This window comes from Fonsecaea erecta (genome assembly GCF_001651985.1).
Source record: "Fonsecaea erecta strain CBS 125763 chromosome Unknown Scaff2, whole genome shotgun sequence".
NCBI classification, from domain to species: Eukaryota; Fungi; Ascomycota; class Eurotiomycetes; order Chaetothyriales; family Herpotrichiellaceae; genus Fonsecaea; species Fonsecaea erecta.
In genome coordinates this window covers 1677123-1699888 of record NW_017387245.1, presented here as the reverse complement: position 1 = coordinate 1699888, position 22766 = coordinate 1677123, and the positions used below count along the sequence as shown (strand labels likewise).

General features: G+C 53.5%; 9 protein-coding genes across 9 annotated transcripts; 2 read left to right on the top strand and 7 right to left on the bottom strand.

Annotated features, from left to right (window-relative positions):
* Nucleotides 1-456: 456 nt before the first annotated feature.
* On the bottom strand, nucleotides 457-1258 carry AYL99_02373 (hypothetical protein; the record flags this gene model as incomplete). The annotated part of the gene is made up of 2 exons (XM_018833889.1): nucleotides 457-1072; nucleotides 1134-1258. 2 exons carry the CDS (start codon nucleotides 1256-1258, stop codon nucleotides 457-459), a joined length of 741 nt encoding a protein of 246 aa, XP_018696513.1.
* A 4103-nt stretch (nucleotides 1259-5361) lies between these two features.
* AYL99_02372 (hypothetical protein) lies at nucleotides 5362-7158 on the bottom strand (the record flags this gene model as incomplete). The annotated part of the gene is made up of 1 exon (XM_018833888.1): nucleotides 5362-7158. One exon carries the CDS (start codon nucleotides 7156-7158, stop codon nucleotides 5362-5364), a length of 1797 nt encoding a protein of 598 aa, XP_018696512.1.
* Nucleotides 7159-7864: 706 nt separating this feature from the next.
* On the bottom strand, nucleotides 7865-10162 carry AYL99_02371 (hypothetical protein; the record flags this gene model as incomplete). Its single annotated transcript, XM_018833887.1, has 1 exon — nucleotides 7865-10162. The coding sequence occupies one exon, from the start codon at nucleotides 10160-10162 to the stop codon at nucleotides 7865-7867; it is 2298 nt and encodes a 765-aa protein (XP_018696511.1).
* A 998-nt stretch (nucleotides 10163-11160) lies between these two features.
* AYL99_02370 (hypothetical protein) lies at nucleotides 11161-11548 on the bottom strand (the record flags this gene model as incomplete). Its single annotated transcript, XM_018833886.1, has 2 exons — nucleotides 11161-11246; nucleotides 11299-11548. The coding sequence occupies 2 exons, from the start codon at nucleotides 11546-11548 to the stop codon at nucleotides 11161-11163; spliced, it is 336 nt and encodes a 111-aa protein (XP_018696510.1).
* Nucleotides 11549-12166: 618 nt separating this feature from the next.
* Nucleotides 12167-14355, bottom strand: AYL99_02369 (hypothetical protein; the record flags this gene model as incomplete). The annotated part of the gene is made up of 5 exons (XM_018833885.1): nucleotides 12167-12766; nucleotides 12822-12958; nucleotides 13011-13317; nucleotides 13372-14009; nucleotides 14058-14355. 5 exons carry the CDS (start codon nucleotides 14353-14355, stop codon nucleotides 12167-12169), a joined length of 1980 nt encoding a protein of 659 aa, XP_018696509.1.
* A 2216-nt stretch (nucleotides 14356-16571) lies between these two features.
* Nucleotides 16572-17213, bottom strand: AYL99_02368 (hypothetical protein; the record flags this gene model as incomplete). The annotated part of the gene is made up of 1 exon (XM_018833884.1): nucleotides 16572-17213. The coding sequence occupies one exon, from the start codon at nucleotides 17211-17213 to the stop codon at nucleotides 16572-16574; it is 642 nt and encodes a 213-aa protein (XP_018696508.1).
* An 842-nt stretch (nucleotides 17214-18055) lies between these two features.
* On the top strand, nucleotides 18056-19159 carry AYL99_02367 (hypothetical protein; the record flags this gene model as incomplete). The annotated part of the gene is made up of 1 exon (XM_018833883.1): nucleotides 18056-19159. One exon carries the CDS (start codon nucleotides 18056-18058, stop codon nucleotides 19157-19159), a length of 1104 nt encoding a protein of 367 aa, XP_018696507.1.
* Nucleotides 19160-19418: 259 nt separating this feature from the next.
* Nucleotides 19419-20504, top strand: AYL99_02366 (hypothetical protein; the record flags this gene model as incomplete). Its single annotated transcript, XM_018833882.1, has 1 exon — nucleotides 19419-20504. One exon carries the CDS (start codon nucleotides 19419-19421, stop codon nucleotides 20502-20504), a length of 1086 nt encoding a protein of 361 aa, XP_018696506.1.
* A 577-nt stretch (nucleotides 20505-21081) lies between these two features.
* On the bottom strand, nucleotides 21082-22523 carry AYL99_02365 (hypothetical protein; the record flags this gene model as incomplete). Its single annotated transcript, XM_018833881.1, has 3 exons — nucleotides 21082-22043; nucleotides 22139-22283; nucleotides 22362-22523. 3 exons carry the CDS (start codon nucleotides 22521-22523, stop codon nucleotides 21082-21084), a joined length of 1269 nt encoding a protein of 422 aa, XP_018696505.1.
* Nucleotides 22524-22766: the final 243 nt, after the last annotated feature.

The following is a 22766-nucleotide window of genomic DNA, read 5'->3' as shown; positions in this document are numbered from 1 at the left end:
CACATCGGCCCCCTGGATGTCGACATGAACACACACACACTCTCTCTCTCCACTCCCAACAAGAAGGTCAAGCAACGCCAAAAAATGGGGGGTTATCTGTCCACCATCATCCACGATTCAAGATACAGAGGATTGAATGTCGCCAAATGGCATTCGGTAAGAGCGTGGTCGGGAAAATGTATCAGTCCAGTAGATCCCAAAGTTGTTTGTTGACCATGTGTTGTTGTTTCGGCACGCACACATCGTCACCCAAATTGTGTCCCTAAACATTTCCCTTCTTCCTCTTGGTGACTGGTAGAAACCTCTCTTTCGCATATCCAACAAACCACGCATGCCGAGCATGTACATGAGAAAAACCCCTAACTCTTCTATAAAAAGAATTCCCGTCCCCGAGACGCCCATCCCCTCCCAGCGCGCAACCCGAGACTCTGACGACTCAGGTCGCCGCTTTTTCTTTTATGAGAAGGTGGTTGTCAACGTGGCAGACGCGCCCATGCCACCGCAGCCCCCGCTTGGCGAGCCGTCATAAGTACCGTAGTTGGCACCAGGTTGAGACCCGTTTTCGCAGTTGAGGAGCTGGTAGCCGGTCATGCACACGTCGCCCGACGAGCACACGAAGACGCAGGTGTCCATGTCCGTGGTGCAGGTCGGTCCGACAATGCTCATGGCGTGCCCGTTCATGTTGACTTCACGCGACACGTCGACGACGCCCCACTCACCAAAGGTGTATTCACCCCAGGTGTTGCTCGCCTGTCCGTTCACCATTTGGGTGTCGCTGTAGATGGCGGTCCACGCGCCCGAGGCACCGTCAGCAAACGAAACCCAGGTCGATTGGTTCGCGGGCAGCGAGGCGGTGATAATCGGTTGAACGGCATTGATCCACGATCCGGCAACGCCCCAGATGACCAAGATCAAATCCTCACCTGAGTCGTTGACGAACTCGTTCTGGTAAGGGCCGTCCTGTCCGAACCAGGCTTGTCCGTTGGCCGTGTACGAATTGGCACCGAGCGATGCGACACCCATGGAGCTGAGTTTCGAGGCATCGGCATCGGTCAGAGCGGCCTCACGCTTCCTACAGTTGACAAGTGTCAGTCCATATGCGGATCTGTGTCACCAAGAGGGGATCCCCTTACTCTACGTGGTCATGCCTGCGGTGAGCATGGTTGTGCAGATGTGAGTGAACCCCAGAAACAGTGGCAGCATATGCTTGGCCAATGGCGAGGGTGGCCAGCACCAAGGAGGAGAATGTGCAGCGCATTGTGTATCGTGGATGTCTGGTAGCGGGCTGTACTCTTGCTTTGGGCTTCTTGATGTCCGGTCAAGAAGAGATGTCGTCGTGGTTTATGTGTGTGCTTGAAAGGGAGTGGTAATCGCTGGGATTGTTGTCGATCTCAGATCGAGAGGCTGGTAAAGGAGTGTGATAGAAAGAGAGAGAGGAGCGAACGAAGGTTTCCGCGTGAAAGAGTGAACGCGGGCTGTCTGCTGGCAGGCTGGGGAGGGGAGAATGAGCGGACGACGTCCAGAAGAGACGTCTTAAGGCAATATAATAATCAACCAAGCCAACACGCACTCTGGGCGGGAAAATAGGAAGGAGAGCACAAGAGGAGAACGGACAAGGAAGAGGAGATGCAAATGCAACAACAGAGGAGCCCACCGCAGGGGGAGCTAGGGGAGATGGGGGACCCAGCACAGAAACAGCATTCGCAACACCCAGCCAATGGACGGGGTTGATCCCCAGGAGACAGTTCACGGCTGTGGCGCGCCGGGCCCCAGATCGCCCCTGTCAGTTGCCCGGTGGGCCTCATACTTGTCGCCCTTTAGGCTTTGAGTCCGCCTGTGTGAAACGCCCTAGCCTCACACTGAGTCTGCCAATTTCCAGGTACTGGGCGAATGACTGTCGGCGTTGCTCTCGCGTACCTGGCGCCAACGCTGAGCTTATTCTCTCGCCTACGTCAGCCGGCGGAGTCGATCAGTCTCCAACCTGCGCTTTCATTTCGGGCACTTGGCCACTTCGACGAAAGGAAGGGGCTTGGTCGCCAGGAACAGGACCTGATCGTCGAATCTGAGTTCGACTGGGGAGGCTGTCCAGCAACAAACACGCCAAACACGTCAAACACTCCTGGGGAATGCGCAGAGCGCGCCATCCATCACCTGCCAAACAATGGCAGAGGTCGTTCCAGGCGTGAGGCCGGTCGGACTCAGATTCTGGGCGGCAAGTCCTGCCCAGACACAAATGTGGCAACGCAAGAATGCCAATGAATGGGGCCGGGACCACCAGGCCAGATGGTAAAAGGCCTGCATGAGCTGGCACCATACCCATCACCACATGCACACATCCCTGTGTCGGTATGTCATACTCTTACCATGTGCAGCGGTCATCCCGACCATCTGGCACGCCCTGGGTCAGAGGCGGCCAATAGGTTCACGGGACGGATGGATTGTTTATCAACAATCGGGTTAAAAGCACCCTGTTTCCCTGGGCAGTTCGTGTTCAAACACCCTGGGTTGGCTGGTCTCAGGACATCATCACTGGGGTGAAAAAAACTTTGCCAGTGTTTGCTCTATCATGTGGAGCCCCCAATAGGTTCTATTGCAAAGTCTCGGGCGCACAGGATAACGCAGGTACTCGGTATTGGCTCTGTGACCGAGAAAACCTTTCGTGTCGGTTTGGTACCCAATCGCCGACTTCTCTGCTTGGACACGCCTTACCTAAAATCACAGGAAGCACTCTCTCTAAAGGGCTTGTCATGGTTTAGCACGGTTACATGCCGAGAAAACAATGTCTGGTTCTGTTCGCTTAGACGCCAACATTTGCGGTGCTTTTACCTGAAAGAGTCGAAAAAGCCTCAGACGCAGTTCGGAGAAGCCAGCACGGTGTGAGTGGATTTGAACGATGGTCCGTGAGTTCTCCAGAGGATGGCTGGGCAACTGTCAATGCAGGTCCGAAGCAAGGGATCCAGAACACCGTTCGGCGGATGCAGGAATGGACTTTGTTGTCCAGGTTTGGGTATTCCGAGTTTGACTTTCTTCGGAACCCGGGCAAGCCCCCGTGCTGTCAGGTACACATACATTCTGACTGGGCGTGCGTTATGGAGTGGGTACCTGGGCGATGTGTATTTCCCATCATGGTGCTGTCAGCTTTTGATCAAGTCATGGGAGGAATGAGGATACTGTTAGCAACTCGGCCAAGGCAGTCTTGATGAGAGGAAGCATTCTTGTTTGCCAGAAAACACTCTTGTGGGTTCTGCACGGTGGCTTTTGTCGTTTCTGGGCCTTCTCCGTTTTCCTCTTCTGGTTTCTTCGGGTCATGCAGCGGGTAGCCAACTTGACACGAACCCGGACCTATTCGGCGGTATACTTTTGTACAGTGGGTGGCTGGGAATCCCGTTGGCTTCTCACGGTTGGGCATCCTTGCCAGTCCACGGAAGTCCGATTCCTGGTAGGTGCCACTTTTTCATTGACCGTTGCCTGCATTCGACTTGCATCACCTTGCTTTCGATAGACAGGAAAATAGTCTGTAGGTGCTTCCTCAGAACACACATATGATGCCGTCACATGGAACTCCGGCCCAATGGCGGGTTTGCACGTTTTTCAACGTAATGCATTGGCAAGACAGCGTGACAGGATGCTGGCTGTTGTCGCACCTTTTCGTCGAGGTGCCCGATAATCTCTACCTTTTCTTACCCTCATGAAAACAGCGAATCAGCACAAACCCGTTGGAGATAAAGGATGCCAATGCGCGGGAAGTACCCGACCAGGTTTCCTGGACTCTATTGTACGCAGACGAAACTCCAGAGAATTTTTCTTCCCACCCTCGCTTTGGATATCTTCGACTTGGGAAAAATTTTGCACGTTTTAAGTGGAGACCAAGGACTTGAGGGTGTGCGGCTTCACGAGATGCAGCCGGTGACAAGACTGGAGAGTTGTCGAGAAGAGAGATAGATGCTCTCGTGGTGGGTGCGTTTGCTCTCGCTTGATGGTGCGAAGCGAAGCAGTGCGACCACATGAAGTCGTCGTGGGTCTCTGCTGTCACTCGTATCACGGCCGCTGCTGGAGCGGGTGAGTAAGAGATTTCCTTACCGGCAGGTCGTCCTCAATGGAAGGAAGATTCATTCTTCTTGCTCGTGAAGGCGGAGTTCGTCGACAGAATGGGAAAACTCCGTGCAGCTTTCTGACGCCAAATATCCAAGGGCAGGAGAACCTGCTGTAGGGGCATTTTCATGTTGCATGCATCGGACGGCAACGGTGACCACTGATGTATCTGTGCTGCAAAACTTTGGTGGTAGTGACTTCAGAGACAGAGGAAGGCATTCCCTGCGCTCCCCTGCCTAAACTCGACTGTATTCTCTACTACTGTCCACAAGGACAATCGGCGCAATCTACGCAACAAAGTTTCTCCGCTTCTCCGCCTCGTGTCGTCGAAACTCGTCAGCTGCGGAGTCTCTACTAACTTCGCTTCCCCCTTTTTCGTGGCTCGAACAATCCAGCGGTTGTTCGCGAAATTGGCCGGGGATAGACTGGAAAACGATTGCTCAGGCGAACTGGGTTCATAATTTCGCTCATGATTTCGCTCAACTTTTCTGTCATCTAACGCCATTAAGCCCACATGATCCGTCATTAAGAGTTCCTCCCACAGAGGTTAGAAAGCCAAACATGCTTTGCTCGGTCCACGTTCGTCTAAAGTATTCTCGAAATTGTTATCTCGTTAGATGTAACGTTCCCCTAAGAGAACCGTACCAAGCCCTCGGTCCAGACCGGCGTCCAAGTAGTCGTAAGCCTTCCTGCTGCTCTTCAATTGGAGAGCACCTAGCAATGGTTCGCCTTTCAACGAACTGTGACCGTTCGCCTATGATACGAGTCTTGGGTACTCATTGTCCAAGGCTGCTGGGCACAAAATAGGCCAGCTCATTCTTAGATTGGCCGATAGTCGACGCGAGTAAGTGGGTTTGGAAATCACAACGACCGCCGCTTCGGAAGGCCTCGTCGCAAATGAGTTCCAAGCTTCGTTGTCGGAGATGGGTGTGGTGTGACTCGTCCTCCCATCCTCAACCAGTCTTGCTCATTTTGTTCCGCAGAAATCACTGCATGCATTTTTTCGTCGCACCATCGGGCAGAAGGGAAGATGCCGTGGGTTGCTCGAGACTCAGCGATGGTGGGGTTGCTGGTGCTACCGGTAATCGTCGAATATATCAAATGAAGATCCTTCCGAAGATAGTGGACGGATTTCGTATAATTAACGACATGCTCATTGCACATTCTGTCAACGATTGAAGAGCCCGGCGCCTGTGATGTAAGATGGTCGGTCGAGCAATGGCAATAGAGGAGCATTTCTCGTTAGGAGTGGCAATTTCCCGTGAACGGTCAGGCGGGAGATCCTGATTTCCGCGATAGATCACTGGGACTGCTCTGCGAAGCTGAGCTCGGGGTCTCGCTCAGTCCTCCACTGAGGAGACGAGCCAATCTTTCAAGCCGTAGCCGTTGGATAGCATCATAGTAGAAAAACTTCTCTTGAAAGTTCTTTAGCACATCCAGCGTGTCGAAATCTGGCTGCGTCTCCTGGAACCGTCGGATATGCTCGACAAATCCAATCTCAAAAAGCTGTTCGACGAACCACCTTTCATCCTCACTGCCAACCATGGAGCACATGGCGCCGATCGTCAGCACCCATGTCTTGAGCTGGATTAACCCTTCCCACTGGGCATGTGGTTCGTCGACCGACCAGAAGATCTTTCGCAGTTTTGGTGCAATCAGGCCTCCTAATCGCTTTAGCCCAAGTATCACCATAGACGTCAATATCCACATCAGCAGCCCGACACGGACAGCGTCGAGGCTAGATCCTGAATATTCGAGGGCCAGAAGTCGGTATCGAACAGCTGCGTGTCGCCACTGGAGCCATCTCGCGGCGTGCTTTGACGCCTCCGGTGCTCCCAGTGGTGCATGATGCAAGACCCACGAACATTCCGCCGTCTCTTGTATGATCTGCACCAATTCCTCCGGGAAGTAGCCATGAAGACATAGTCGCTGCAGAGCTGGCGCAGAGCGGCTCAAGTTTTCTTGGGGAGCAAGCTGAAGCTCAGGTGGCGTGACAGCCCAGTAAGGCCCAGGATCGTATTCACATGGTAAACTGCACGGCTCCAGAAGAACGGCGGACATATGCCCGTCTCCTATGATGAAGAGTTCTTTCAACGCTGGGTCTGGCACGTGGTGTAGGCCGCCCCAAGAATCGAACAGTGCTTTTGCCGCCTGCATATGTATCTTCGCGGCTTGATAGTTTTGTCGATAGGCATCCGCTGCATAGAGGTGAAAGACGATCAGGAGCAATTGTTGTTTTGGAGCAGAGCTGAAGCGTCGCCGCACTGCCTTCAGAGCGTTGGCCATGTACTTGTCCGTTCCCTGCCCCGGGACCAAGTCCACATTCTCAATTCTGGCGGCCATGCAGGCCAGCATTGCATTCATTTCGACTTCGCTTTGCATGGCTCTTCGAACGACCTCCACGGCGGTAGTTTGGTAAGTGTATGAACCCTCCCGAGACGCCCAGCTCTCTGCATGCCACACACTGGGATGGAAGCTTTCGCAGAAATAGCGACAAAGCCTTGCGACATGTGGGTCGAGCTTGACGACCGACTGGCCAAAAGGGTCGAGAGAGGTCGAAGTGAGCTGACTGATATCCTGAGGAGATGCCACGGTGCGCGGAGAATTCAGCATGACGATTGCTTTGTTCTCATCGGTCGTCTCCTCACCAGTCGTCTTCGCTGCCGACTTCGGCTTTCGCAGCTTGGAGGGCTTTTTGCGAGCCGGGGTTTTGGGCTCAGGAGTTTCGCGTGTCGTTATCTCGGCCGACTTGGCGCGCGGAGACAGTCGCGAAGGTAACGAGATCTGGATGCCGGCAGCATCTGGACCGGGCTCACTCTTTACCGATACGAGAGACGGCGACGAGTCATCGAGGACAGGATCCGTGGACGACGAAGCTGCAGCAGGGTTTCCTCGAGCCGCGTCCTTCCTCGCCCTGGTTCCCGCGCGGCTGGCGCTGGTGGCAGAGCGCCGGTGTCGACGGCCACGCTGGACGTAAGAGTTGATGGAGGTCTGTTCGGCGGCATCGCTGCGGGTCAGCGAGGCGCTGGCAGCGTCCTTATTGACGAATAAGAACTGTTGCGGCATCTTCTGAGGTCACGAATGGAGACTTGGTGGATCTGCATGGCCAACAGCGGCTGCGGTCATAGGGTCCCGAGGTCATGCGGAGGGAAGCAATCCATGGTTCGACATCGGGGGTTGTTTTCCTGTCTGACCATCCACGGGCAGGGCTCGAATTGATTCTTGCAGATTGGGAGGGCTGTTTCTCTGCAACTCTCGGCGGTGGTATGATGGGCCAAACGGAAAGACGAAGCGAGGGCTGGTGGGCACTGGGCACGATGGGTGAATAATCCGGGGTAGGGCGCAAGAGGTGTGTGTCAGGAGAGGGGAAACTCGAGAACCGGGCGTTCAACGGGGCGGAAGATGTGGCTTTTAGCCTCGGGCCTAGACCGCGGCCCGCGAGATAGCCTCATGGTGCCATTCCTAAACAGGCCGGAGCTAGGCAGGTTCGGGTCAGGCGTGGTGCCACGCAATCCTCCAATCGTGATTGCGTTATCACTATTATGCCACCAATGCTGTGCACATATGCTGTACACTACACATACTGAAGAGACAAGATCAAATGCAAAGACTTCTCATCTGATCATGAGTCGCGTTCATCTGCGTGTATAGTACAAGAAGAAGATCTCCCCTCGAAGGTGGTGTGGAGGAAAATACATTTGGCAAGATAGACAAGATCACAAGCAGATCTCGTCCCCTTGAACCCCATGGGAACTGTCCCACCTCGCCCGGCTCAAGCCTCATTTTCCCTGTTGGTGAACTTCTCATAAAACTCCAGGGTCATCGCCGCAAGGAAGCACGGGATCTGCTTCTTCTCCTTGACCCAGAAATTGATCAGATCTCTGATTTCTGCAGCAAAAGGACTGTCGGGCCCGCCGCTTATCTTCATGGTGCCGTTATCCCCGTCAAAGATGATGTAGTGGTCGTCCTCTTCGTCCTCGCTCTCGTCTCCGAGATCGTGGGGCCGTCCATAATACATACTCGAGACTTTGGCCTTGCCGTTCGGGAGAAAGTTGACTTTGTAGCCCAGGACGCTGGCAATGACATCGCGGAATTCGGCAGCCTTTTGCGTCCAGATCTCTCGTTGTCGCCTCATCCGCTTTTCTTTCTCGGCCACTACCATTTCCATGTCCTTCAGATCCAATTTCAGCGCATCAACCGAGCTGGCAGGGAGCATTTTGACGGCGTCGAGGTTGTCACCCCTCAACTGCGCGAGAAGAGCTTTATTTTCTTCTTTGAGCGTTCGTAACGTTGACAATTTTATCGCCTCAGCTTTAGCCGTGGGATTGTCCCGAAGCTCCAACACTCGTGTTTTCGAACTCTCCCGTAGGGCTTTGAGTTGTGCCTTTGTCGCTTGAAGGTCTGTGGCCAGCATTTGGGACTGCTGAGCGGTCTTCTGCAACGCAATTTGGAGATTCTTGTTCTTTCTCAACAACGCACCTAGCTGGGAGTCAGCTCTTTCGCCTTCAGGCTCCTGTGAATCTGCCGGTCGTTTTGTTCCGCGTGGCTCGTCCGGAACAGGAGCGGGGGCTGTCGGCGCTGCTTCGAGTTTCGACATTTCAGCGTGGAGTGTCTGCACCTCGGCCTTGTATTGGTCCACCAGGTTTTCCAAGTTCTTAATCTGTTCCGACCGTTGTGCGTCGAAGTTCTGGTTGTCCATCAAGACAGTCTCCTCGGTGTCGAAGGTCTTCAATTGAGCTCGAAGATATTCCACCTCTTTGACGGCAAGGACCTGTTGTCGCTCCAGTCTTTTGTAAGCCTTATTGTCCTGGCCAGCATCCGCCTGCGCAGTCTTCGTAGTTTTCAAATTCTCCACCTCAGTGTTCAAGGCTGACTTGTCTCTTTCCAATTCCCTGATGATCTCGTCCTTCTCTGCGAGCTCGCTTTCGACCGTGCCCAGTCTGTCCACGATGGAAGCATATTCTATCCGCTGCTGGATCAGTGCTTTTACAACAGCCTCGGGAGACTCGAATTCGCTCTCTTGCCCGTCGCGCTGCAGGAGGCTTGTCCAAGTCCTCTTTTCGTCCTCGAGGATCTCTCTTTGAATCTGGGCTTCTCCCAGTTGCCTTTGCACATCTTTGAGCACTTGGAGCTCGATTTCGAGCCCATGTTTCTGTTCTTCGACGACCTGGACACTGCGATGCGCTTCGCGCAATCGCCGCAGCTCAGCCAGTTGTTCTCTGTTGGTTGCTTCGAGCTTTCGGATGTGTCCCATTTGTTCCGAAAGCTGGTTCTGCAGGACATGCACCGCCTCGCTGTCTCCGGAGTGCGACTTTAAGGCGGCCACCTCATTTTCGAGGGACTCAATTGTCGTATCCCGTTCAGACAAGCGCGCCTGTGATGACTCGAACTGCTGACCCAGATCTTCCAATTGTTGTCTGACACTGTCCACGGTCTCTTGGAGGGCTGCGCGTTTGGCCTCGACATCGTTGAGTTGGTATTTGTAGTGCCTTTCCTGATCGGCGAGACGTTCCTGCGCGTCCGTTGCGTCTTCTTTCAACGAGGCGGTCTGGTCTTGTAGATCCCGGAGTTGCCGCTCTAGTACGGCCTTCTCGTTGACCCTTTGGTCCTGCAGTTCGCGCAATTCCTTCGCAAGTGCTTCCTGTCGCTGTGTCGCCTTTTGAGCGGCGCTTTCGGCAGTCTGGTATTTTTTGAAGTCTGCATCCGCCCTGAGTTGTTGCTCTCGCAGCTCTTTCTCATGCTGCAATGCCAGAAGACCTCGCTCTTGTTGCAAATTCTTCAACTCGTACTCGAGGGAGTTGATCTTCGCTCGGAGGTTTTCATCTTGGGTCGGATCCCCCCGCGAGACAGAAGGCTGGCGGAGCCTGGACTGTCTGAACGACTGCGTCGGATTCTCGGCCGCGCCTCCGGCAATGAAATCGTACGAAGGTTGCGTGCTTGCCAGTCGATTCTGGCCAGCTGCGGAAGTTGGTCGAGGCAGCGCTGATTGCCCGCCTGAGATGCTTTTGCGACCGGAGATAGAGGTTCTTGAGGTGGACAAGCGCATACGCTTGGACGCGGGCGAGCTCATGATGTCCAGCGCAGTTAGGGGGAGAGAACAAGTTGCAGTTCAGCAGATGAGGAGGTACGAGGAAGTGGAATGGCGTGTTTACACTCTCTGCTTTCGGCCTCTGAATGAGCACGTGACGAGCCAACCAAAAAATTCCGTCCGATCCACCACCCCTTCGCCGGCCCTTGACTACATGTGGACTGTATATACCTATGCAACGCCCTCGACTTCGTTTTACCTCCTTGCTCGGTATGAAGAGCGTCTTCTCGGCACAGACCATAGAAAACCTTCACCAACTTGATATCGCTCTCGCTTCAGCTTTCTCGGTTGCGGCTAGCGTTTTCACACTGAGAGCAAGACTCGTTGATGTTAAGCAGTCTTTGCGCCTGCTCAAGAAGCATCCGAGACAGATGCCCGCTACATGCCAGAAGAACCGGTAGATTTCTAGTTCCAGCTCTGCAGCGAAGTCCTCCGCGCAAGTTTTGCAATAGTCAGTACTTTTCTCCTTCACCAGGACTTTTTTAGCGAGGCTTTCACCCTCGAGTAGCAACGAGCTTGCCATCTGCTGTAGCGTCACCCGAGGCCCTGTCTTCGTAGAGGCTGTAAGCCCCCACCAGTCCTTCAACTGAAGCATCAAGTTCCTCAGCGTTGTGAATTGACAGGGATGTTGCTGGAGGGTGGCAGCAATTCTTCTCTCCAAACCTTCGAATACAGTCGATGCGAATTTCGACCTATACTGCGTCTGACATTTATTCATGAGTTTATAGATGTCAGCGAAAGGCTCGTGGGCAACAGCAAATTCAAGGCCGAACCTTTGACTTCGTGGCAATTTTCGGCTTCGCTCGCGTTCTGAATATCGCGCCAGTGAGATAAGTCGCATGAAAGGATCAGGACTCTCGTCGTTCTCCAGAACTGACCCCTGAGACCGCATACGATGGCTGCATATCAAACTGCCACCCACCTAATGTCGAATCTTACGCCGCCGATCCCATCCGGCACTGCCATTGGGAGAGCAACGTTTATCCGTCAATTTCCTCAATGGCGCTCGAGATATTCGTCACAGTCCACGGCTTCAATGCTGGAATGCATAGCCGCATTTCAGCTCCTGTCACCAATTTAATCAGATGGTCTTTGCTGAGATGCTTGATATCTTCGACTTTGTGGTGGAATATCTATGCGAGCAAACACCTCCGAGGCAAGGCTGACGACCAATCCAGAAACCTTGATGCCCAGGGCATCATTGCCGCATCCGACTTGGAAGAGAATGTCTCCGTTGGGGATGATTTCGACTAGTTTGGCGCTACGGTGTTCTTGTTCATGACCATCAGACTCCATCTCGTCAGCTTTTCCCTTGGTTCCTGCGGTTTGAGATGGGAAATTGGTGTCGTTATTGTCCAGATCAGCCATGGCTCCGTCCGAGGCAAATTTGAGACCAGAGAGGAGGCGAGGGTAACAGGAGGCAGTAGATCAATGTGAGATCAGACTGATCCTCTGGAAAGTGCTGTGACAGTGAAAGTTGGGAATGTGAGAGTTGGGCAAGAAGAATCAGCAAGAAATGATGAAGAAATGCGGTTTTGGGCGCAGGCGCCCGTTGGCACAATCACCTCCCTCGATATTTGGCGTTGACGGCGATTTTACCATCGTTCACACTGAACAAAGTTAACGTTCGCCTTGTTTGCGCACCGGGCTTCCCTCCGTCAACGTCAAATTCAAATCAAGAAGGAATGACCCAGAACAACACCAAGTTGAGAATAGATTCTTCCGCGGGGAGTGCCTGGAGCGAAAAAGCGACGATCCTGAGAAATAAAACATGTAAATTGTAGTAAGAGTGAAGCGAAAATGATACGATAGGGTAAGTGGGCAGATAGAAACTTGCACTCGCTCCCTCCCTCCCTTCCTCCCTCCTACAAGAATCATCAAACATGTCCACAAGGGTTGTTGCGTACAAAACAACTCCCGGGTGCGACGCTTTGTGCCGCGAGAGCCCACAAAAAGCGCCGCGCGCGTCCCTCAGCAGCTAGAAAATTAGATGGCGACAACAGCAACGATCCCTGCTATTCCGAGCAACAATCCAACGGCACAGGTAGACCTATGAGAGACAGCACCGCCCGTGTAGACGGCCACCGGCGACGTCGTGTAAGGACCCCAGCCAGAGGAGGAGGAGCTCGCTGGTGTAGCGAAGGCCGCGTTCACCGCATAGCTGGTCGATGCTGCTGCGACGGGGGTGTTGCCAGGTGTGTATGCTGGAGGATTGCCGCCTGGCGTGTATGGTGGTGGGGAGCCACCTGGGGTATACGCGGCGGGAGAGACGCTGGGGGTGTAAGCAGCAGGAGGAGCGCCTCCCAGAGTATACGCCGCCGGCAGACCTCCAGGGACAAATGGCGGCAAGGAACCAGGTGCACCTCCATAAAAGGTCGCCGTGGCAGCGACTGTAGCAGAGTGGCCGGCATTGTGTGGGTGTCCTTCACCGTGCTCATGCTCGGCAGGCCCATACGTAGTGTATGGCTGGAGGGGTCCCGTCGGTGTGACTTTCCAGGGACACGATGCAGTCAGGCTGGTGCCCTGGCATGTCGAGCAAGGATAGATGACTGCGGGATTGGCCGTGGGTTTGGACGGGCAATGGGTCTGGAATCCATGTCAGTGCTGTGGCAAGTGGCAACCTTCACAGGGTACGACTCACCGTTGTGGCCGTGATGAAATCCGTCACGGTGATTCCCTGTGACTTGAATGCACAAACGTAACATGGCATCGACGAAATAGGAGTGTTGTAGATAGGTTTTTGGTAGGTTGAGAGCACGCTCGTGGTGGTGTAGGTGACTATGAGATGTCAGTATTCTGGATGACAGGAACCAAGAGTGGACTGGCATACTTGTGCTGGTAGCGTCAATGGTGCTGCACTGCTCGATTTCTGTCACTGACACGATGACCTCAATGCCAATGCACCTCGACTGCGGAACTGAAGGCGTGATGTAGGGAGGGGCACTCCAGACTCTTTTTGATGTCGTCGCTATCACCGGAGAGGCCGTCGTAGTGGGACTCGAGCTGACGATGGAAGTTTGAGGCCTCGAGCTCGTCGACCACGTAGTCGTGTTGGTGTAGGTCTTGGACGTCGTGGTCAGGACGGATGTTGTGAAGGTTGTCGTCGTGCTTGAGGACAGCGTCGAAGAGGTCAAGGTCTATACGATGGTCAGACAACGAACATTAGCTGATGTCACTATCCTGTCTCGTACCGTGGTAGAAGTAGTGGAACTGCTAGTGGTTGTGACGGAGCCACAGGTACCATCACCATTGGCAATGCCGCTTTCACACTTGCAGCTCTTGGAACAGCCGTCGCCATCCACGGCATTGCCGTCATCGCACTCTTCGCCGAGAGAGGGCTCAAATACGCCGTCACCACAGCCGGCGGGAGTTGCACCACGGCTCAGAATATATGGCAGACCGGAATGGCCATCACCGTAAGTCTGCGTGCCGGTGGTGATGACGCCGTCTGCAATTGCCAAGGCTTGGAAACCATTCTGTCCCACAGACGGATATGTCGAGAAGGCCTCATGAGTGCTGAAGGACCAGTTGGAAAGGTCGGCGTCGGTAAGGGTGTCGATGGCAGGAGACGAGGCCACGATATGAATGTCATTGTACCCTCCTGCGCCATTGTTGTCTTGACCGAAGACCTTGAAATCGCCGAAATAGGACAGCGCTGGTACAGGGGTATCGACTTCCGCTGTGTTATAGTATTGCGAAAGAGAAAGATAGAATCCAGTCTGAGAGGTGCCGGATGAAGAGACCCCAGCAGCTGCAAACTTGATACTGTTTTCGATGAGCACGGCAGCCCCGGCCACGCCATACGAATCGTGATTAGATTGATCGGCACCTGCACCATGTCAGCGATGTATGCTGCCTCGGATCCGTAATACTTTACCGTGTATGATGACGTTTCCTGTGACAGCAGGACCCCAGGTGGTGTTTGTGTCAGCCAGGACCTGGATCAGACTCACATCGCTTGACCCGAAAGGATCACCAATGATGATGGCTTTGAAGGTTGCAAAGTCAGTGGTCTTCATGGCACGCCAGTCCGTTTCAGTGACCACTTTAGTGGTGAACCCGAGGGCAACAGCATGCTCTTCTTCGTTCCCAACTAACTGGTCCAAGAAGAGGAGATCTTCGGCAGCGACGCAGGCGATGGCTGCGAAGCCCGCGGCAAGCGTAGAGAAACGCATGGATGAAGAAAGAAAAGGCAAAACAAATTGATGATACTCTCTGAAAGCCGGAATGAATGGCTGCAGTTGGAGAAAACGAGCGACTGGGACGAAAAGAGTGAAAGAAGGTACCGACGGACATCAAATGTTCGAGGGTTGTGACGGCTGGCCTTTTATTGAGAAGATATCCCGCTCAAACGACAGCTGGAAAATAGGCTGATGAGCCTTATTCCCAGGAGGAACATAGTGACTGGCAAATCGCAATCGAAGTTGCCAAACCCAAGAAAGCCACAGAGAACTAGACCCAGGGAAATGCAATCAGATGGGCAAGACAGAAAGCACCAAAACTTACTACACGCTCCTGAAACTCGTATAGACAACTTGACAGATGGTGCAATGGTCGATGGCTGACAGACAACACGAAGGCTAGCCATCTGAGTTTTTGAGATGTCGTGTCACAAACCTGGCCGAAATAGAAATTGTGGCGTCTCGTCCAGGCTGATTCCAGCCTCACAGCCTTGTTTGACAGCATTTGGTCGGTAAGACACCAATCTCCCTTGCAGTCCGATATACGGGTTTCGGCCCCGTGCCTCAGGTCACCCCTAGGTGTCAAAATGCTGGCAAACAGGCCGTAGCCTTCGGCTTGCCCATGTCTTCTGCAAATTCAATTCTCTTTTCCACCAAGTCTTGGCCGGCGTCAGGAGTTGATTGTCAACCTTGTCACCGGCCGTTTTCATGGGGGACGGTGGCTTTGTGGCAGTCTCGGACGATATGGGAGAAATCATTGAACGAACCCGCTTTGAGAAATGACTGGCAAGGAAATTCATGAGTTTGAGGGTGGCCGAGACGAGAAGAGTGCGACACACAACCCTCCGAGAAGGACGCAGAGAGTAGGACCAAGCGAGCATTTGATATAGGCAGAGGCAGCAGCCTTCTGCAATAAACGCCTTGAGGCTGCTATACGGGCAGATGTGAGGCCCACGCTCGGAGTCGATTGGCTGACAATGTGAAGGGCTGGTGAGGCTTTTGAAAAGGGGGAATTGAATAATGAGTGTGGTGTTGAGAACGCTAGCTCGATATGGCACGACATGTCTTGGCCAGTTCCCTGTCCATCCATGGCCTAACCGGAGGCAGGGTTGGAGGGGGGAGACAGCACTGGCTACCTCCAGGAGCTTCAATATCGCCCTACAGGACTAAATCACCGAGTGACAGCCTCGTTCCCATCCCTGGTGGAGGGCCATCAGTTCTTCCTGGACAATCCATGGTTCGAGAACACGGAGACCGACGAGAGGGATGGCGAGCTCGAGAACGCCCCAGCACCTGTAGTTTCCGTTGGGACATCCCGCCACCACATCGACAAACCTCGAGACATAATCGCGACGTGATTTTGCAATGGCGTCTGCCATCTGTCAGCTTTTGGAAAAAGTGAGATGATCCTGGCGGCATGCCCTGGAGGTGAGATCTTCTCCCGTCGATTTCCCTTGAATCTCGAAGCGTCAATTGCCATGTTAGATGACTGACAGGCGTAGGTATGTAAAGCGCTGTCGCATAGCAGTAGATCTTCTTGCATAGGGCAGTGGTAAGGATAAGTCGAGTAGTCTCCCACATAGGGAGAAGCGGTGAGCATGGATATCCATACAGTCTGACATAGAAATCGAGCCCGCTCAGGTAGTTCAAAGCTGTCTGTACATTAGGTTTCCAGGCAATGGATGAGGAGATAACTGGATAAGCCCGTTATCCTGATTAACGTGGCCGAATGCTGCGCCGCGCCCTGTAAGGCAGATCTCAACACCTATGGTTCGCGATCTGCGCGTCAGGTCCTGTTTGGTCAGCATTGCCACTTCCATCCGCGTGGTGTTAACAAGGGCGTGGACGTATGGCTGGCAGCCACACAGGTAAGCCGGCTCAAGGAGAAACAGATCAAGATTGCGCGGGATCAAAAAAGACAGTTTGGTTTTTCGGAGCGCCTCAATCAAAAAGAAAGAACATCCGGCCATGCGGATTGAAGAGAGACGTCACCAAAGAAAGCGAACGTGGGAAGTCTGGCTTGAGAGAAGACAACAAGAAAACGATAACAACTTGACCTCAACTCCAACTAGGACCATTCTGATTTTCCCTCAGGTGCGATGTCCTTCACAAACGCCATGTGCTCGTCATTCTCTTGGGAAGATAGATCACCTCCACATTTACATTGATAGATCGCGGCATCTCCAGGATCGCATTTCCGGTCTCAAGCCTCAAGCCTCGAGTCTCGCCCTCTTGTCGCCGCCATGCTCTTCCACTGCTCCATAGCCTGTGCCCTCATAACCAGTGTCAACCTTGTCATATCCACTCTCGAAGTTGCGTTCTGTCAGCTTCTGACCATCCACGTTGAAACTCTCCGCTTCTCCCATGTCGGCATTAAACATGTCCTCTTTCTCGCGCATGACTCCTTTGCCCTTGGTGTCCACGCCTCTGCTGACCACGTTGTAGGCTCTTCTTCTCTTGTACCGTCTCCAGCACAGGCATCCACCGGTCAAGAGGACGAGGAGGACGACGGCGCTAACAACAGCAATTACAATGATGTACTTTGTGGCGAGACCATGGGTGCGCGTTGACGGTAGAGACGGGGTACTGTCAGAGCTCAGTCCCGCGTTGGCCAATTTTTCCGCTGCATGAGTGATTTTTTCCGGGTAGCGAGTGGATGTGGTGGTGGGCATGCCGAGGACTGAGGACACGATATCGTCGGCGACTCCTGCTTGAGCCAGCTTGCCCAGAGCGTGGGTAACTTTGCTGTTGACGGACGAAGTCGTTGTCGAGGAATGTCCATTTGCCAGGTTAGATGCTGCGTTTCCCGCGTCTCGGATGCCCAAGTACAAGCGGCCTGGAATGTTGTCCATATCTGAGTATTATTGAGGAAGAGGAGGGTCAATATTGGGCTTTCAGAATCAAATAACAGCCAGGTTAATCAACGAAGGAGTGACTCGGTTCGAAAGTAAAAAGGTGGAAAGGAAGGCTGGACTTGACAGCGAAACCCAGGGCGCACCGCTTCGCAAAGGGAATTTCAAAAGGGCGTCGCGAGGTCAGCGAAGGGCTGGTATTATGAGGGAAACCTGTGGCGTCGCACAGATACCACGTCCACTGCCAGGCATGGGAGGGGAAGGTAAGAGCATAAGCACTTGTACCAAAAGCTTCGGCACCTCAGACACGGCTTCATTGGACGACAGGGTCTTGTAAGCAGAATGTGCCTGATATAGTAGCAGATCCAGATTGCACAGGGTGTGGCAGGCGCTGGATTGGGCAATTTCTGGATCTCAGCCCCTAGTTCATGTCAGCTTTGCCATTCAGCTCGAATCGCCCCAGCGCGAGGCATGTCACCAAGCTTTTGTACAAGCCTCAACCCTCGCCTGGGGCTTAGCTTCGACTGGCAAATGGCACAGCTTACCATGAAGGGGGAGTCATGGTTCCCGCAATGAGCATATACAAGAAAGGTCGACGACTTGAAACCTCCCTATTGGTAGAATAGGAGGCGAAGCTGAGAATACGGAGTCCGAGATTAAACCCTCGGGCTGCGCGATATGTAACGTGACGTTGAATCAGTAATCCCATGTCACGTGGATACCCTTGACTCGCGCATGTGGAAGCCCATGACCCTGTCGTCGCCATTACTGTTCTGCGTGCGTGCCTGTTGCGCGCCAGCAACAAGGTGGTAACGGCGGTCTGTCTGCCGAACCCTGACAAGATGGCTCGTGGCGCTGGAAAGCGAGCCAACAGACCTGCCACCAGCTCGACCACCAGCACAAAGCCACCTACGAGCACTGCCTCCAATCCTCCCGCCCCCTTTCAATACGCCCCTACCTCACTCCGACCGTTCCTTGCCACCCTTCCCACGGATCACATATACCTGGTTCACCTAGACCACACGCCGCCGAGTCTCAAGAAGCGCGTATTCGCTGTCCCCGCCCTCCTCAATGTGGCCATTACGACCGCGCTCTGCTTCCGTCTCTACTACGCCGTGCCGGTTTACCTGGAACAAATAATAACGATATTTGGATATGACACTGCTTATAAAATTGACACAAAGACTGCAGGGGTGGGTGAGCTTATGAATGCCGTCATTTCACGAACAGCCTTGCTCATGCTCGACTATGTCATCTTTGGTTGGATTGGAAGCTGGCCCCGAGAATTTGTCTTTGGCAGCAGGCTGTTGAGATCCGTGGGTCCGGTGGAATGGAGGATGACGATGGGTTTCCGGGATACGGAGATTATTGTTCGCAGAGGCCGGCTGTGGGATACACCTTTGCTTCTTGGAGACAAGCCAGATGAAGCAAAGACCTGGAATTTGGACGACGAATTGACCATCAAAGTCAAAGTCGATCCAGCCATGCGGCATGAGATTCTTGAGAAGACCGGGTTTCTCCTCCTTGACAGGGATTGGGATCTCGACTACAAGGCAATGCTGGACGCACACAGGCTAGTGGAGAAAGGAGTGATTCAATTAAAAGAACTGGAGAATCTAGCTCTGGCATATCATGAGAAGCAGTGGTTGGTCTGGAAAGTCCATGAGACGACAGACCTTACCGCCAACGGACAACAGCAGGACAGCACCGTGGAGAGGTTCAGACGCATTCTTACAGATCTCGGTGCCCAAGCAGTCTTCTTCCGCTGGATTGAGATTGTCCAGTATGAGACCTCGCAGCCTGGAGGCTTTACCCAAGGACGACAGGCTGAAGCGATCCGCGAACTGAGGGCTCGCTTGGAGAAGAAAGGGGTGGATTACGCCAAATTCTGGGAGGATATCGGCGGACAGGCCGGTCTTCCTGGGTTCGATGTACAAAACCAATGATGTTCTACGATAAACCGCCGACGTTGAACAGCCCATCGGGTGGGTGCCTCATCCATTCTTACCTTGTTGTCGTTGATACGTACACTGGAGCACGTGCCTGTCGTGTTTGAAGAGACTGCACCACAGCCCACAGCTTGTCGTCCCGCGCGTTCTACCCCGCATACAATTGAGTCCCAGCAGAGAAAAAGTTTCAAACGCCGGCTTTCCTTTCAGCACGCAAGCACGTCGAGACGCTTTCACTACTTGATCGTCTTCAAATATGTCCTCACCTAGCATCTATCTCGCCGTCATTGGCGTCGGTGGCGTCGGAACCTGTTTTCTGTCTCAGGTCTCGTCGCTACCTTCCCGTTTGCGTCCTTCCTTGATCTTCCTGTCCCGTTCCTCGAAACAACTCTACAATACGTCCTACTCCCCTGTTTCTCCGTCCGATCTGCAGTCCTCTAGCTCAAAGCTCCTCTCTATCCCTGATGAACTCGTCAACTATCTCTCGTCTGCGCCGGGAAAGGTTATCCTCGTCGACAATACGTCGTCTCAAGACGTCGCAAATGCATACCCATCCTTTCTACAGAAGGGAATAAGTGTTGTGACGCCGAACAAGAAGGCCTTTTCCGGCACCTTACAGCTCTGGAATGATATCTTCTCCGCAGTCGATCAGGCAAATGGGCGGGCCATGGTCTACCATGAGTCCAGCGTGGGTGCCGGACTTCCCGTGATATCTACATTGAAAGATCTGGTCGCGACGGGTGACAAGGTCACACGCATTGAGGGCGTGTTCTCGGGCACCATGTCATTCCTGTTCAATTCCTTTGGTCCCGTCGATGGATCCGGGAATGGGAAATGGTCAGAGATCGTAAAACAGGCGAAAGAGGCGGGATACACGGAACCGGATCCCCGGGACGACCTGAACGGGATGGACGTCGCGAGGAAACTCACCATCCTCGCGCGTCTGGCCGGCTTGAAAGTGCAGGGACCTGATTCTTTCCCGGTCCAGAGTCTGATTCCGAAAGAACTCGAGTCGGCCAAATCGAGCGACGACTTCATGGCTCGTCTGCCCGAATTTGACGACCAGATGGAGACGTACAAGTCCCAGGCCGCCGCTCAGAACAAGGTTGTGCGGTATGTCGGCTCGGTGGACGTGGCTAAGGGCGAGGTCAAGGTGGGATTGGAAATGGTGGAGAAGGGGTCGCCCATTGCCGGCTTGAAGGGCAGTGACAACTTGATCTGCTTCTATACCCAGCGGTACGGTGCGAACCCTTTGGTCATTCAGGGAGCGGGCGCAGGTGGTGAGGTCACCGCCATGGGCGTCACGGCGGACCTGATCAAGGTGGTTGAGCGGTTGGGATAGATAGACACAACACCGAATGATTCCCCAGAGGCCAAGAGGCGTGAACATGTTCGCAAGTCCTCTCGTTCAGATCCGTTTTGACGAGTGCAATAGAAATTTTTTTCCCGTACCCGTTTAGATGTCAACAGACCACAATACAAGTGTATGTCGATGGACGTTACTCCGCATCTCTCTGTGCTGAAGATTCAAAATGCGTATAGACCTGACACGCCCTTTGGCAATCATCTGCGCCTCTTTCTCTGTGCTTGCATATCCATCCCACTCATTACTCTTCAACACCCTGTTCCTCAACTCTGCTGTCGTCATGCCATTGTCCGGCAGTTCGAGGCGGCGTCTACAGCTGGCCTTGCGTCCTCTCTTGTAGTATTGCTCTTTGTCTCGCTACAAGGCTTTAGGGGCAGAAGACAGGGTTTCTTCCCGAGACGAAAAGATGTAAGATCGTAGTCAATCGAATCAGTCAATCAATCACATATCGGCGTATATATATATCGTGGAAACAATCGTCATATTTACCCGTGTACTGTTACCCCATCTCCACCTCTGGTATCGCTCCTCCCCGAGGGACTTGAAGCCCGGTTCAGCTTCGGAGATACCTCTTGACCGCCTCCCCCCAAACCACGCCTCTCTTGTAGAAGTGCATTGCGGGGACACTGCCTTCCTTCAGTCCATCAATGGCTTCTGCAAGCTCCTCTCCCTTTCCTTCCGCCTTCACCTCGGCGATCGGATACAGATAGGTCTTGAAGGCGAACACCAGCGCCTCACTCTTGGGTAGCCTGTGGAGTGTCTGCCTCTCGCACCTCAGGAACGTCTTATCCACGTCAATATCCTCGAGCTCCTCCACCTCGTCACCTTCGTGGGCGTGGTTGGTTCCGGGTCCCGCAGCATAAAGGTCGGTGTTCGTCGTGATGGCCCAGTTGACGCGGCGGACGTACTTGCCCACTTCGAGCCGGGAGAAGAATCGGTCCATGGACGCTTCCAGTTTTTGAGGATAACCGGGCACAGGGCCGTGGATTTTGGCGAGGCGATGCCCGAGTTTCTCGAGGGGGTCGAAACCGCTGGGACAGCAGCAGACGTAGGCTTCAAGGATATATTTCGCGTCGTCGTCGGAGCTCTCGTCAGATTTTTCTTTCTTCTCGGTGTTCGGATCCCCTTCTTCGGGAAGGAGGAAGAGGAAGTCTTCATCCAGGGTGCGGCCGAGCGTCTCCAGTAACGTCTTCGTGGACGTCCGAGGCGAGGGTTTCGCGGGAAAGAGTGCCTTGGTCACCAAGTTCTCTAGCATAAACGTCTTGCCCTCCTCGTAATCGGCCTCGTGCAGTTTAAACATCCTCGGAAAGCGTAATGGCAGATACGTGCCGAGAAGAAACTGATAGAGCTCCACGACGGCCGGACGAATGCGGTAATCGTCATTGACGGCAACGACGTGTTCACCGTGCTCGGCTATAATTTTGCGGCGGTAGGCAATGCGATCTGCGTAGTTCCTGTCCATCATGAGTAGCTCCGAAGGCGGGAGGTTCTCAAGTGCTGATTCGTCAGATTCGGCTCGTGTAGAGTCAGCCTCTTCTTGTATGAACAAGAGAAGAGATTTCGCTTGGAAGGACCGGGGAACGTCGAGGCACAATCCAAAGCCAACTTACCCATAGTCAAATGATATTTCGACTTGAAGGGTCGGATACGGAGAGGTTCAGTGGTCTCCCAGTCAAAATCCTCTTGCTCCTCTACGGGAGGGAACTCGGAGGCTTTGAGGTATCGGTTCTCAAACCCGATCTTCTTTGCAGCTTTCTGCGGAGGGGTCAATGCTGTCTGTTGGACTGGACCCAGGCAGATCTCTGCCTTGTAGTGATGAGGTTCACAACTCACATTCTTGACCCTCACTTGGTTCAGGGCCGCAACGAGGAAGACAACCAACAGAATGACGTTGGCATAGTTGCCAAGGGTGAACAACGAGGCGGCCTTGAAATCATCCCAACTCCTCCAGTGCCACATGAAGGATGGCTTCTCGATGTTTTGAAAGCTGCTCATTGTGGGCTGGGATGTTTGGTCCACCTGATTGTTGTTAAACTGGAACTGAGTGACTTCCAGATGACCTTCTGATGTCTTGTGACCCCCTGCCAAAGGTGAGATAAGTTAATTGTCAGAGCCTCGCAGATATATAAAACCCATGCGAGATCCTCACATGTGTGTCCCGCCTTCTCGCCACGAAAGCTGCAAAGATCAACTGCTCATTAGGATATATCCACCTCGCCAGACGCCCAACGACATGGC